At 43.3% G+C, this 15,746-nt stretch overlaps 1 protein-coding gene across 1 annotated transcript in view; it reads left to right on the top strand.

The window, feature by feature from the left end:
• Positions 1-15,746, top strand: part of LOC129701031 (pappalysin-2-like) — a 261,112-nt gene that overhangs the window by 112,424 nt on the left and 132,942 nt on the right. The window contains exons 6-7 of the mRNA XM_055641962.1: positions 4,785-4,906; positions 13,259-13,754. Of these exons, the coding sequence (XP_055497937.1) occupies positions 4,785-4,906; positions 13,259-13,754 (618 nt within the window). The remainder of the gene's footprint in view (positions 1-4,784; positions 4,907-13,258; positions 13,755-15,746) is intronic.

Here is a 15,746-nt window from a genome sequence, read left to right as displayed (position 1 = left end):
GATATAAATGACTTGACACATTTAAACCTCTCTGCCCTTTAACCTTTTTGCCCTGGAAAATGACTTCTCCTTGTTGACTCTATTATTCCTCAGACCATTATGGAAAAAGTCCCTTCCAGTTTGCCATTACTGTTAGCAAGCATGTATATACAATTCCTTTAACACAAAGTAAATGCTTATTGGATGAATTTACATGGTGTAAATAATCCATTTTACACTCTTCTTTACATCTACATTTTGCCATCTGTGTCCATTGTCCAGCATTCGATCACCAGCATTAAACTTTAAATATTTCCTAATACAGGGAGATTACTCCATGATAAGTTATTTCCATTGCTGTTTTTACAGAATGGTAAAGTGAAAGGCAAATACTCTAATACTATATGTAAGCTGTATCCTTTAAAACTGCAGATCTCAGCCAGTTGCCTAAATTGATCTTAAATGGAGTTACATTGATCAACTCTGGTGCTCCCAAGGTTGTTATGTTTGACCTTTTTGGATAAATTATTTTCTGGTTTTCACTTTGCTTTACTTTATGCTTCTGACCTTGTCTTATGGTCATTACCTTGGGCTAGTTATTTCACATTCACTGCAGTCTAGCAAGGTTTCCCATTCATTGCCTTCTCTCCAGTGTGCGTGCAGAAATTGCTTTTGGCCTTTCCTCATCGGGGGTCTTGCTGGAATGATTTACGATGCCTCTCTCCTGTGTTTACAGAAGAGAAACTAAAATCTTACTTCATAAGCACAAATAGAAGGGTTTTATGTAGATGTGTGGTTTTTAATTCCACAAACTTTCAGCATAATTGACTTGAATTCCTTGGATTCAGCTCCATATCCCAGGACAGCTCCTGCAAGTATCTTGCTGCGATTGGGGAGACTGACAAAAACCTCCGGGAACCTCTAGTCCTAGACTTTGCCACCAGTTGAAACATCCTCTCCACATTCACACTATCCATGCCTTTTATTATTTGTTAAGTTTCAATGAGTTTCCCCCTTATTCTTCTAAACTTCAGCGAGTACAAGCCAAGTGCTTTCAAACGCTCATCATATGTTAACCTGGCATCATTCTCATAAACCTCCTCTGGACCCTCTCCAACACCAGTACCTCTTTCCTCGGGTATGGGGCCCAAAGCTGCTCACAACACTCAACATGCAGTCTGACCAGTGCATTATAAAGCCTCAGCATTACATCCCCATTTTTGTATTCTAGCCCTCTCAATATAACTGCTGGCATTGCTTACTACTAATTCGACTTGTAAATTATATTTTTGGGAATCCTGCACGCGTACTGCCAATTCCCTTTGCACTTCCGATTCCTGAATTACATGGAAACATAGAAAAATAGGTGCAGGAGTAAGCCATTCGACCCTTCGAGCCAGCACCGCCATTAAATATGATCATGGCTCATCATCTAAAATCAGCAAGAAGAAACCGCAGATGCTGGTTTAAACCGAAGATTGACACAAATAGCTGGCGTAACTCAGCGGGACAGGCAGCATCTCTGGAGAGAAGGAATGGGATACTGAAGAAGGCTCTTGAACAGAAATGTCACCCATTCCTTCTCTCCTGAGATGCTGCTTGTCCCGCTGAGTTACTCCAGCTTTTTGTGACTATCTTCCATTTAAAATCAGTACCCTGTTCCTGTTTTTTCCCCATATCCCTTGATTCCTTTAGCCAGAAGAGTTAAATCTAACTCTCTCTTGAAAACATCCAGGGAATTGGCCTCTACTCCTTTCTGTAGCAGAGAATTCCACAGATTCACAACTTTCTGAGTGAAAATGTTTTTCCTCATCTCTGCCTTAAATAGCCTACCCCTTATTCTTAAACTGTGACCCCTGGTTCTGGACTCCCCCAACATCGGGAACATTTTTCCTGCATCTAGCCCGTCCAATCCTTTAAGAATGTTATATGTTTCAATAAGATCCCCTCTCATAGTTCTAATTCCAGTGAATACAAGCCCAGTTGACCCATTCTTTCATCATATGTCAGTCCCGCCATCCAGGGAACTAACCTGGTGAACCTACACGGCACTCCCTCACTAGCAATAATGTCCTTCCTCAAACTAGGAGACCAAAATTGCACACAATAATCCAGGGATGATCTCACCAGGGCCCTGTACAACTGCAGGAGGACCTCCTTGCTCATAAACTCAAATCCTCTCGCAATGAAGGCCAACTCTCTCCTGCTTTCCGACTACCAAGCACTGAGCACTCAATTTGCTTTAGCCAAGATTGCATTTGCTTTCTAAGGGAAGGAATAGACTTCTGCAAACAATCCTTTAAGTGATAAATATTGTTTAATATTTGGCAAATGCTTATTTTTCTAATTTTGCAAAGTGATGAAGTTCTTTGAAAATATTGTCTTCTATTTTTATAAACCATGAAGCCAAGTATTGATTAAAGGAGAATTCTAGAGTCATTATTGTCCCATGTGGAGCTGAGCAATTGCTTGTTATTAGGCAGCTGGAGACTTGGACTAGTTTGGCAATTACTTCTGTGCTTGGACTAGGATAATTGTTGCCGTGCTTCCACACCTCAAAAAAAAAAACTGTCCTTAAATAGAATCCCAAATTTCCTAGAATTTCATGGTGTTTCCTGAAATTTTCAAAAATGCTTCCTGCGTGCTGTTCATTGTTGTTTTTCTTTCGCGGGCACACGTTAACAACGCAAAGAAGAAGGCAAAATAGATCTATGTAACTAACCGTATCTGCCTCCCTCTCTTCCCCCCTTCCTTTTTTCTCTCCCTCCCTCCCTCTCTCCCTCTCTTATTCCCCTCTCCCTCCCTCTCCCCCTCCCTCCTTCTCCCTCCCTCCTTCTCCCTCCCTCCTTCTCCCTCCCTCCTTCTCCCTCTCTCCCTCCCTCCACCCCTCCCTCTCTCCCACTCTACCTCCTCTACATCCTCTCTCTCTCTCCACCCTCTCTCTCTCTCTCTACCCCTCCCTCTCTCACTCTCTCCCCCACTCTCCAACCTTCCCTTTCTCCCTCTCACCTTCTCTCCCTCTCCGCCCCTTGAGCCCAAACACTGTTCTGTAAAATCAAGGCCAATCCAATGTAACTGCAATCCCACCGCCCACTGGTAACTTTTCGCCACTGGGCTTATCCAGAATTCTATCACTGCCTGAAAAATAATCAAAGGTTCAACTTCCACTGAGAAAGATAATTCCAAAGACTCATTGTTATATGAGAATTTTCCGGAACAGTCTGTGACCCATAGTGCTGTGGCCATAGCGCTATGTTTAAAGCCCATAGCGCTGCAGCCGACAGCTCTTTGTTTTAATTCCCACGCGTTAAACTGACAGCGCTCTGTTTAAACCTTTGAGCGTCAAACCGGCAGTGCTATGTGTATTACCTTTATACATGGGCCCGGATGTGGAAATTTCCCCAAATTTCCTGAAATTATGCCATTTCCCTAAAATTACCCGAAGAAATCAGAGTTTCCCGAATTTCGGGTAATTTCCTTCGAAGTGGTAACACTGAATTGTTGGACATCAGCATCTCTACTGATTACATGGAAAGCATCCCAATTCTTAAATTGTGTTCCTATTGGTTTATTTCTGTAATATGATATTCCCCAATAAATTTATCAGGGTTTTAACCAAGTGATATAGTAATCCCCCTGTCCCACTTAGGAAACCTGAACTGAAACCTCTGGAGACTTTGCGCCCCACCCAAGGTTTCCGTGCGGTTCCCGGAGGTTTTTGTCAGTCTCCCTACCTGCTTTCACTACCTGCAACCTCCGGCAACCACCTGCAACCACCGGGAACCGCACGGAAACCTTGGGTGGTCGCAAAGTCGCCAGAGGATTCCATTCAGGTTTCCTTAATTGGGACAGGGGCATAAGGTTTCCCAGAGAAACATCCTTCTGAGGTTGCTCTGATAAAGAAGTTGACTTGCTCCGGGTGCAGACTCACTAACACCTAATAGATCACCATTTGTTGCACAGTTTACAAACACTGTCCATTGGTTCATAGAGGTGCAAGGTAAAGGTGAAATATCTTAGCACATTGATGAGTTGCAGTGGTCGGAATGAATTCTTGTTTCACTATTTGTGACTTTTAACGAAATATTCTGAATTATTTTATAAATTGTATCAAAATAAAATACTTTAGCAATTTCATTTATTTCATCTTAGATTCTTATCTTTCATTTTGTTTTAAAAGTTCATAGTTAGTAGATAGGAGAGTGATAATTAGTTTACATTTTTTGATTTGCCTGGAGAGATTTATATTTTATTGATCACCTCAAACTACATAACTGCTATGTTTATTGATTGTAAAGTGCCTTGGAAGAGCAAAAGGTCATGAAAAGAACTGTATAAAATGGCATTCTTGTACTGTTCTTGTTGTGGTACCTACTTGCATGTAGTCAGCTTAAATTTTCCTTGTTGATTTATCTTACTTCCACTTCTGAAGCAGCAGGGTTTATGGCTCCTGTCCAGAGCCTGGGCAGCAAGTGATGATAGACTGGTCTATCCAATGCAAGAGGTTACAAATATCTCTTTGTCGCTTCAAACAGACTTACTGAAACACCGCAGATGTTGTTGAGTGATTTCCTGCAAAACCTATCGTGTCATTTGTATCCTGCCATCAGTCACCTCAGCTTAGAACGATGATTCATTCAGATCTTTCCCAACCTCTGTGATTTGGTTACTCAATGAATGAAGATTAAATCGAACTTCGTTCATCTTTTTTTTTCAGCATGACCTTGATCTTGCCCATTTTGGGATTAAGATTGCATTTGATTACACAGACTTCTTAACATCCTCTTATTTCTTTTCTTCGATAGAGAGGTGGGTACGTTGTGTGGCGATTGTGATGAAGATGGAAAATTTTATCAGTATGCACACACGGCCTCTTCGCCTCGTATCTGTGATAAACCAGGCTACTGGACTCCTGAAGAGGCAGTGGGTAAGAGAGAAAAATAATTGCCAAACCCCTCTTCTGAACCCTGGTGATGCAAGTGCACATTTGTGTTACAACTAGCTGTGCTTTTAATCTGTTATGCTTTATTTCAAAGCATTCTGCTCATAACCTGTTGTACCAGTTTATTACAGAACAGATTTCTTTTTCGCCTGATTTTGGTTTGTAATTCCCTAGTAGCCTTTGATGCAGCAGTTTGCATGGAATCCTCTTAAAACTTTAGAGTTTACAAAGTGGCACGGCGGTAGAGTTGCTGCCTTACAGCGCTGGAGACCCGGGTTTGATCCTGACTGCTCACGCTGTCTGTATAGAGGTTGTACATTATCCCTGTGTCCGTGTATGTTTTCTCCGGGTGCTCCAGGTTCCTCCCACATTCCAACGATGTACAGGTTTGTAGATTAATTGGCTTCTGTAAATTGTTCTTAGCGTGTAGGATAGAACTAGTATATGGGTGATCGCTGGTCGGCGTGGACTCGGTAGGCCGAAGGGCCTGTTTTCACACTCTATCTCTAAATTAATCTGTATCTCTAAACTAAACTTTAAACAAACATTTTGTTTGGAGTACTAATCAAACATCCTTAATCCTTTGCCATGATATTAGCCGTGGAATTGAAGCTGTTCCCACCAGGGCAGTGAGTGTAGTCTACCTTTGAAATCAGAATGTTTATATGTCGTCAGATGTGAAAGACAGGTTGACATTCTTTTGCGATTTGGAGGTACAGTTTTGTCAATGGTGCTATTTCCAAACAGATGAAATGTACTCACAGGTGTTGACATGGCAAAGAAGGGCAGGGCATTGCTTCCTGCTGCCTGGCCAATACTTATTTCTCAACCATCATTGCTATCTGCATATTAACAGATTATAGGACCTAGCCTGGTAAACATTCGGAGCTTTTCTTCCTCTTTTATGGCATTGACAACACTTCAAAAATACTCAGTAATTGCAAAGTATTTTGGAGCATCCCATTGGCTGATTTTGTGAAATGAGTGCACAAATATAGATGTCGCTGATCCATTCCCCCCAGAGATGCTCTCTGACGCATTGAGTTACTCTGGCACTTTGTGTTTTGCTCTAGATTCCAGCACCTGCAGCTTTACAAACACATTAATGCAACACACCAAATAAATATATAATAGCGTTGAGTTTAATTTATTGTCAATGGTACCAAGGTACAGTGAAAAGCTTTTGTTGCGCGCTAACCAGTCAGCAGGAAGTCAAGACATGAATACAATCATGCCATCCACAGTGCACAGATACATGATAAAAGGAAATAACGTTAAATAATAATGCAATAAATTATCAGTAATTATTATTAATAATCAGTAATGCAATAACTTATCAGTAATACTAGGTAACCAGTCTGAAGTAAACAGTACAACCTATACAAAGCCCATGGTATATCGCTGTTGAGATGTGGTTGTGGTTTGTGTTTGTGCAGTATGGTTCAAAAGCCTGATGGCTGATTTATTCTTGAACCTGGTGGTCACTGTTCTCAAGCTGCAGTACCTTCTTCTGAAGAGTAGCAGTGATACGAGAACGTGACCAGGGCAGTGACAATCTTTGATGATATCAGCGCTTCCTGTAGATCCCTTGAATGCAGGGGATATTGTACATCAGCTAGCATAGCGTTTGACAGTGAGATCTCGGTCTAATGGCTAGGGGGATCAAGAGAGATGGAGACCAGGCTCGGAACTAATGGAAAATTTATGCTCCGTAGTTGAGTTACACTATGTAGATGACACTTGCAATTGTACACTTTAGGAGGCAGCGTCCAAGCCTTTATTGAAGCTTTCACTGAAGCACATGAGAACAGGATACCACCACCTTCAATGCACCAGCATAGTGTATGATCACTTGATGAAAAGGGTTATTGAAAATCACGATCTTAGATGGTGCAAAACTCATCGTCTATGGCAACAAAGATTGCTTTCCTCCTATATGCTTCTTCAGCCTTCAGCTGCTCTGCCCCACGTCTCTGGAACACTCTCCCACCTCCCATCCGTCACCTGGACACTACCGATCAATTCAAATCACAACTCAAAACACACCTGTTTAGATTAGCATACCCGACGTAACTTCCACCATGTTCACCCTGATTTTAATGACTTAAAATGTTTTGTGTATTTTCTTTTAATTTTTTTAATCAACTTGATTTTAATATTGATAAATGCATTGTGATTTTATGTCCTGTAAGGTGTCCTTGGGTGTCCAGAAAGGCGCCAGCAAATAAAATGCGTTATTATTATTATTATTATTATTATTATTATTATTCTGAGACCTGGACTACTTACAATGTTAATGGCCAATATCAGTTCTTTGTGCCAGACCAACATCTCCAACACCAAAGCTCTAGATTCATCTCAGTTATTTCCCTTAAAGAGTCGACTTTGTTCCCATGCCCAACCCCAGACTCCTGAAACAGATCTTTATCTCTTATCGTGGAAAAGATTATCAGGCAGGTGGAGAGAAGGATTCAAGGATGTTCTTAAAGCACCACCCTCAATGACGGCTGAACATATCCGGACCATGGCTGCTCAAAGTAGAGAAAAAATATTCTGGATGGTATGGAGAATTATGAAATCCATGCTTTAAAAGCACACAGAAACCTTCTGTAAGTGGCAAAATGAGTGCACAACCTCAAACTCCCTGTGCACCTGCCACATTTCTGGAAGAGCCTCTGGTCCCCACATTACCCTAATTAGCGATCACACAGCCCACAATTCCTGAGGGACAGTCAGATAAAGACAGAGTGAGTTTGGATTGCATGGTGCTACTTCCAATGTGATCTTTAACATCTGTTATTGAACTGTTGGCGGAGGTGAAATGGTGGAGCAAGCAAATTGTAGAGGATGTCTGTAGGAATTTGTAGAGGAACCCATGGACCTGGAGACCACAATGCAGACACGTATGGACCATTCTCTCCCACCTGTATATTACAGTCTGTCCCGTCATTGGGCTTGATGGAGGATTTTGGGACTATGTCCGATGAAATTCACTGTAAATAGAACCACATATGATTGTCGGAAGAATGGTCCCGAGCCGAAACATTACTGATCATTTTTCTCCAGTCTGTAGAAGGGTCTTGATCCAAAACATTACCCTTCTTTCTTCTCCAGAGATGCTGCATGACCCACTGAATTACTCCAGCACTGTCTATCTTCAGTATAAAGCAACATCTGGAGCTCCTTTCTACACAGAGATAAGATTATTGGCTAGTCTGTGGAACTGCTCCTAATTTCTGCACGAGCCCAACTGTGTGAGGACATGTTGGCATGGACTGGGAATTTCCATTTGTGTGTTCAAATTTAATTCTAGGAAGCTGCTAAATAAGATCTTTATCCTTATTTGTAATAGTTTGATACAAGTACAAATTCAGTAATTTACCTGATCACCACAACTTCACACCATAGACACACTCCATTTCTAAGGGCAGTTAAGAGCCAACACATTGCTGTGTGTCTGGTGTCACCTAAAGGCCAGACTGGGTAAGCACAGCAGGCTTTCTTCCTTAAGTTACATAGCTATTGAAGGGCACTCTGGTTATAATGTCACCATTGCTAAAACGGATACTTTTAATTCCAATTCTATCTATCTAAGTTACAGAATTTAAACTCTCCTAGATTGGATTGTTATTCACATCAGTCCAGACTCCAGGAGCAGGACAAGGATGGTGCCATATTCCATAAAATGGATGAACTTTATGGCAATATATCATTTATCTAGACTCTCTCTTAAACCTTCTGCAAGAGCAGCATCTCATATTCTGCTTGGGTAGACTAAACCTAAGGCCTGAACTTTGGGAAGAAAAGACACACAGTGCTGGAGTAACTCAGCGGGTCAGGCAGCATCCCAGCAACATGGACACGTGACGTTTCAGGTCGGGAGCCTTCCTCAGGCGGGTGGGGGGGGGGGGGGGGGGGGGGGGGGGGGGGGGGGGGGGGGGGGGGGGGGGGGGGGGGGGGGGGGGGGGGGGGGGGGGGGTTACAGTTACTCTCTTTTGCATATGACCTCACTCTGGCAATGGAGGAGGCCCAGGACAGAAAGGGAATGGGAAGGGAATTTAAAATGGTTAGTAGCCAGGTGATCCAGTAGGTCTTGGCAGATTGAGTGCAAGTGTTCAATGATATGGTTGCCAAGTTTATGCTTGGACTTGCCAATGTACAGGAGGCAATATCAGAAATGCTGCATGAGTAGATGAGGTTAGAGGAGGTGCACGTGAACCTCTGCCTTACCTGGAAGGACTGCAGGGCTCCTTGGATGGAGGTGAGGGAGGAGGCATAAGGATAGATGTTACATCTCCTGCGGTTGCAGGGGAAAGTACTTGGGGAGGGGATGTTTTGGATGGGATGGAATGAGTGAACCAAGAAGTTGCAGAGGGAGCAGAGGGAGAAGGTGGAAGAGGGTGGAGATGAGAATATGTGACTGGTGGTGGGATCACATTGGAGGTGATGGAAATTTTGGAGGATGATGTGTTGGATGTGGAGGCTGGTAGGCTGACACGTGAGAACCGAGGGAACTCCATTCCAGTTCCATTCAGGAGTGGGAGCAGGATCACAGGACACAGATAAAGGATCCATCTATGACAACCTGGGGGAACCATGTTTACTTAAAAAAAAGAGGACATCTCAGATATCCTAGTGTGGAAAGTCTTATTTTGGGAGCAAGTTTGGTGGAGATGGAGGAATTGAGAATATGGTACAACTCCTTGCAAGAGGCAGAGTGGGAGGAAATAGAAACCAAATAACTGTGGGGGTTTGTAGATTTGTAGTAGTCATCAGTCGATAGTCTGTTCCCTGTGATGGAGACAGAGAGATTAAGAAAGGGGAGAGAGGTGTCAGATTTATTCCAGGTGAATTTGAGGGCATGGTGGAAGTTAGTGGTAAAGTTAATTAAGTAATTGAGTTGTTCAGGAGTCAGGCCCGATGCCGTCGTCGATGTAGCGGCTTCCCATTCCTATACTGACCTTTCTGTCCTGCAATCCTCCAATGCCACACTGAGGCCATACACAAAATGGCTGTTTCTACTCTTGCCCCCCCCCCATTTTTCTTCCTTCCACTCACTATTCCCACTGCAGGTTCAACATCAAGTCAAGTCAAGTCAAGTTTATTTGTCACATACACATACGAGATGTGCAGTGAAATGAAAGTGGCAATGCTCGCGGACTTTTGTGCAAAAGACAAACAACAAAACAACCAAACAAATTATAAACACAATCATAACACACATATTCTTTTACATAATAAATAATGGAAGTGAAAACGTTCAGTTGAGTTAGTCCCTGGTGAGATAGGCGTTTACAGTCCGAATTGCCTCTGGGAAGAAACTCCTTCTCAACCTCTCCGTTCTCACCGCATGGCAACGGAGGCGTTTGCCTGACCGTAGCAGCTGGAACAGTCCATTGCAGGGGTGGAAGGGGTCTCCCATGATTTTATTTGCTCTGGAGTTGCACCTCCTGTTGTATAGTTCCTGCAGGGGGGCGAGTGAAGTTCCCATAGTGCGTTCGGCCGAACGCACTACTCTCTGCAGAGCCTTCTTGTCCTTGGCAGAGCAATTCCCAAACCAGATGGTAAAGTTCCCGGACAAGATGCTTTCCACCGCCGCTGCGTAGAAGCACTGGAGGATCCTCGGAGACACATTTTGCTCATTCTACATTTCACTCTCTATCTTCATTGCTTATCAGATTCCACTATCTGAGCCTTTTGTTTTCTCTATTTTTCATCTCTGGGGAAACCCAAGCAGTCGCAGGGAGAATGTACAATTCCGTACAGAAAGCACCCATAGTTCGGATTGAACCCGGGTCTTTGGTTCTGTAAGGCAGCAACTCTACCACTTTGCATTGTGCCGCCCATCTTTCTCTTTGTTTTTCACTACCAGCTAGTTCCCGTCCTTCCAAAGGTTCCTGACCAAAATATCATCTGTCCATTTCCCTCCCCAGATGCTGCATGACCTACTGAGTTCCTCAGCACTTTGTATTTACTCAAGATTTCAGCATCTCTTGTATCTCCAAATTTTGAGTCTGGCAGCATTCCTTCCACCAGGGTATAATGGATGTAGACACAAAATGCTGGAGCAACTCAGCAAGTCAGGAACCATCTCTGGAGAGGAGGAATGGGTGACGTTTTGGGTCGAGACCCTTCTTCAGACTGATGGCAGGGGAGGGGCTATAATTGATGTGTTCTGATGTGAAGTACCCTATATCTGATCTCCACTTCAATGGTACTTTATTGTCACATGTACTGAGGTGCAGTGACATTCATTTCTGTATACAGCTCAGTACAAGTATCACCATACTTAAGCGCTTAGAAGCACCTTAGTTAGGCATCTCATACAGTACAAGTGTAAATCAGTATTACACTGAGACAGTATATGGAATTGCCAGATTTGGCGCCATTTTCTAGTCCAAGTTGTTATTGGTGTAAAGTTCAGAACCTGACCATGAAGGCCTGTTGCCATGCGATGCTGCATGATCAGCCTGGCCAAGTGAGGCCATCAGTGTCCTCCACCGCCGCTGCACGCAGCAGGTGCTTGTACATTCTTGTACTCGTGAGCTAATAGGTCAAACCACATATGCAAGGTCCAACATGTGCACGGTACCTAATCCAAGAGTCACAGGGAGGAAAACATGCAAGGGTGGGCATGCACACCATGGCGTAGTGCAAATTCTTCCAGATCCCTGCTTGATAGGTAGTCTAACTCAATGATGGATGATGGAAAAAAAACTTAATACTTTGCAGGACGTGAAGGTGTCTGGAGTAATTTAATCAGAAGAAAATTAAATTTCTTTCAGCAAAGTCCTAAAAACAACACGTGTTGAGCAGCTGGGTTAATAGTGAGAGTTCCATCAGCAGGGCCCCAGAGACGCATTCTGAAATCAATTAGTGATACGCTGCTCGGATGGTGGTTGGAGTCAGATGGGTGGTGCTAGTGGGTAGAGTTCCTTCAGGACACGCAGCCGGCTTTGTGCGAGATTAGCAAGATAAGACAAGAAACATGGGTGGGAGAGGAGGACGGAAAAGCAAAGGCAAAGATGTTCTGTCAGTAAGTGTGGAGATACAGAAGACATCTGTATATTAATTTATTCCATGTATTCTTTGCTTTTGTGGAAATTATCAGTAATTAGCCTTCTTTCCAGGAAAGGTTCAAATCCTTTCACTCTAGTTTGCGTAGTATCCAATTACACTACAGAGGGGGCAAGCCCCTCCAGTGACAGCACAGCCATGCAACCCCAAAGTTACATAGAACAGCCAGTATACATCCTTTCTCACCCATTGCAGAGCAGAATCAGATTCCCCACTACTCCTCCTGTGTACTGGGATCCTCCACAATAATCATAGGCCTCTTACACTGACACTGTCTTTCCCACTTACCACTAGTTTGCTCTGCTCTCATGCACACAAACATGGTGCCCTCATTCAGGTGCGTGTGCAAAATATGCCTTATGCGTAGACATGCACACGCACACTCGTGTTCGCTCATCCGTGCACATGTGTCCTCTCTCGCCTACACACACTCACATATACACTTGTACAACTCTTGCACACTCTCTTTCCCATTGATGCAGCTTACCTGAGATGCCATAGAGTATGGAAATAGGTCGTGTGTCCCAACCTATTCATGTTGACCAAGTTGCCCAACCAAGTTGACCAATTTGCCATTGAGGAAAATTGAGGAAATTCTGCTTTGTCCGAGGTCCATATTAAGAGATTGAACCAAACCATAACCTTTTAAATTTAGTTTAGAGATACAGCATGGAAACGGGCACTATGGCTCACCGATTCCACGCTGACCGATGATCACCATACACTAGTTCTATCCTGAACACTAGGGGCAATTTGCAGAAGCCAATTAACCCACATACTTGCACATCTTTGGAATGTGGGCGGAAACTTGAAAGCCCGGAGAAAACCTATGCGGTTACAGGAAAACCGTACAAACTCCGTACAGACACCACCCGTAGTCAGGATCGAACCTGATGTTGTAAGACAGTAACTCTACCATTGTGCCACCTGTAGATTCCATAGATCTTTGTCCTTGTGTCTCTCTATCACTGATGTAAATGTGCTATTACACTATTTGACCTGAGGCAGGAAAGTTCTTCCAGTACCTGAGTCAATATTTGTCCACATGACTGAAAATGGGTGACCTGGACATTGATTTGTTGGAACATCGTGTAGGCAAATGATCTGCTTCTCTCCATACTCAGTCACAGTAACTGTAACTTGGAAGTTGCCGAGTTGTCTAATGTGGTCTGGGACTTTTGATGGAGGGGAAAGGTGTGATGTTAGTGGAGATTTTAACTGTGAGGGCAGTTTACTAAGGGCGGTGTTTGTTTGCTGCAGGGGCGCCTGATGTGGATGAGCCATGTGAACCCAGTCTGCAGGCCTGGAGCCCTGAGCTTCACCTTCAACACATGAACATGTCGGTGCCTTGTCCCCAGCCCGACGGCTGCATGCTGGAGGTGCATTTTGCCTACCCTGTCGTCGCCGACTCTCTCTCTGTCTGGGTGATCTACCTGTCTGCTGGTTTGGAGAAGGGCATCTCTGCCATCAAGATTGTGACCGTTGACAAACAGGAAATCCAGCTCGGGGGGTCATACCATACTTTTTGCAACGTCCCGCTGTCTGTCAAAGTCAATGTTAAGAGGAAAGTGGCCGGTGTGAAGATCTACACCTTTGACGAGAAGATGGAGCTGGATGCGGTGCTCTTGACCTCCAGGTCTCAGGACCCCTTGTGCAATATGTGCAAGTCCCTGAAGTATAAGATTGTGAGGGAACCTCCATTTCACAAGGGACGAATGTTGACTGTCACCCAAAAGGAAAGAACATTCACCGACTGGTGAGTTACTGCAGTGGGAAGTTGCAACCTAATGTGAGAACTTGCCTTGGTATAAAACCCATCCACTCTTCACATGTCATCTCTGCATGAAAGCTGAGCAGGCAATGTAGGAAGCTAAGCAGTCAGCCCACAACCAGGTAGTCTGACATTTAGTGAGAGTGCTTGAGAGATAAGTATTAGATAATTACTTATTTTCATAGTTGAGCTGTGCAATCTTTGCATTCACCTGGGAAGACGGTTGAAATAGGATGGGGTAATAGCATACAGAACAATGAGAGTTGCTAATAAGAGGTTCAGAATTGCCATTGCAAAGAAAAATTGCAGGGAAAATATAATAAAAAGGAACTGGTTTATACCAAGGATAAACAGATTATGCTGGAGTAACTCAGCGAGTCAGGCAGCATCAAGTTAGATCTGAAGAAGGGTTCCAACCCCAAACATCACCTATCCATTTTCTCCAAAGATGCTGCCTGACCCGCTGAGTTACTACAGCATTTTCTGTTTATCTTTGGCATAAACTAGCATCTACAGTTCCTTTTTATTACAATTGCCCTGCAATTTTTATTTTAAAATAGCAGAGTATTGTGTTGGACATTCACCCAGTAATTTGTCTATCTTGAAGTGTGTGCTTCACTTAGGCCTTCTCCCAACTTCCTCATCTAAATCTATACATCTATCAGCACAGTCCTCTGATCTTTTCTCCCTCTTACACTTGTCTACCTACCCTTGAATGTCGCTATCCTATCCAGTTCAATACCTGGTGGTAGGGAGATCCACGTGCTCACCACTCTTTAGGTAAATCCCAAGTTTCTCAGTGTTATGTTGACGGCATCTAGTTATGTTCCTCGCTGCATCAATGAAGTTGGCCATGCAAGATCTTCACCTTGCGAAATCTAACCTGTTGCACATATTTCTGCTCGATATCTGTCCCTTGCACATAGCATGGATTCCATTCTTATAGGTATTGTATTAACTATTCATCACACTTGGGCACTACACTCCCTTCTAATAAATTGCTCTAAAATATGTTGCAATGTTCCTGCTATCTCATTACTTCATAATATGTTGATGTGTATTTTCCTTTGTGATTGATTAGTTTATTTGATAACTTCCCATTTTTTATTTTTTATTCTCTTTGACTTTTATAACACGACTTGTCATGTCATATCTACATGTTCTATTTCCCTGGTAAATATTGAAGTAAAATCACAATTTAATATTTTTGCCATTTGGTTGTTATTCATATTACCCGATGATCCTTCAAGTCCAGCCTTCCCATCCACGTCAGGATCAAATCCTGTTCTCTCTTGCTCTGAGGCAGCAGCTCTACCTGCTGTGTTACTGTGCTGTCTGTTTTAAGATATAATATAGACAATGACCTTTCCAACAAAAGAATATATTTTAAGTAACACATGCTTTGAAAAAAATGAAGCAAGAAAACTTCATGAGTCGATGTAGAATTTATTTTGAGCATTCAATATTGGTATCTTGCATGAGATTAGTGTAGTTTAGTTTAGATCGGAGATACAGCGCAGAAACAGGCCCTTCGGCCCACCGTGTCCGCACCCATTAACACTATCCTACATCCATTAACACTATCCTACACACACTAGGAACAATTTACACATACACCAAGCCAATTAACCAACATACCTGTACGTCTTTGGAGTGTGGGAGTAAACCGAAGATATCGGAGAAAACCCATGCGGTCACGGGGAGAACGTAAAAATTCAATACAGACAGCATCCGTTAGTCGGGATCGAACCCGGGTCTCAGGCGCTGCAAGCACTGTCAGGCAGCAACTCTACCATTGTGCCACCGTGTCACCCACAATGGCCTATCAGGAAATTTGTGTGTGAGAAGGAATGGTGGTTTTTGGGAATGTGTCCCCCTCCTAAATGCCTATATCACGTGGCCTGTTAAGATATTTGTGTGTGAGAAACAGCGGTGGTTTCAGGGATTGTGTCCCCCTCCCAAACGCCTGTATAACCT

This window comes from Leucoraja erinacea, chromosome 10 (genome assembly GCF_028641065.1).
Source record: "Leucoraja erinacea ecotype New England chromosome 10, Leri_hhj_1, whole genome shotgun sequence".
Classification (NCBI taxonomy): Eukaryota; Metazoa; Chordata; class Chondrichthyes; order Rajiformes; family Rajidae; genus Leucoraja; species Leucoraja erinaceus.
Note: the sequence above shows the minus strand (reverse complement) of the source record. Positions and strands in the feature narration are given on the sequence as shown.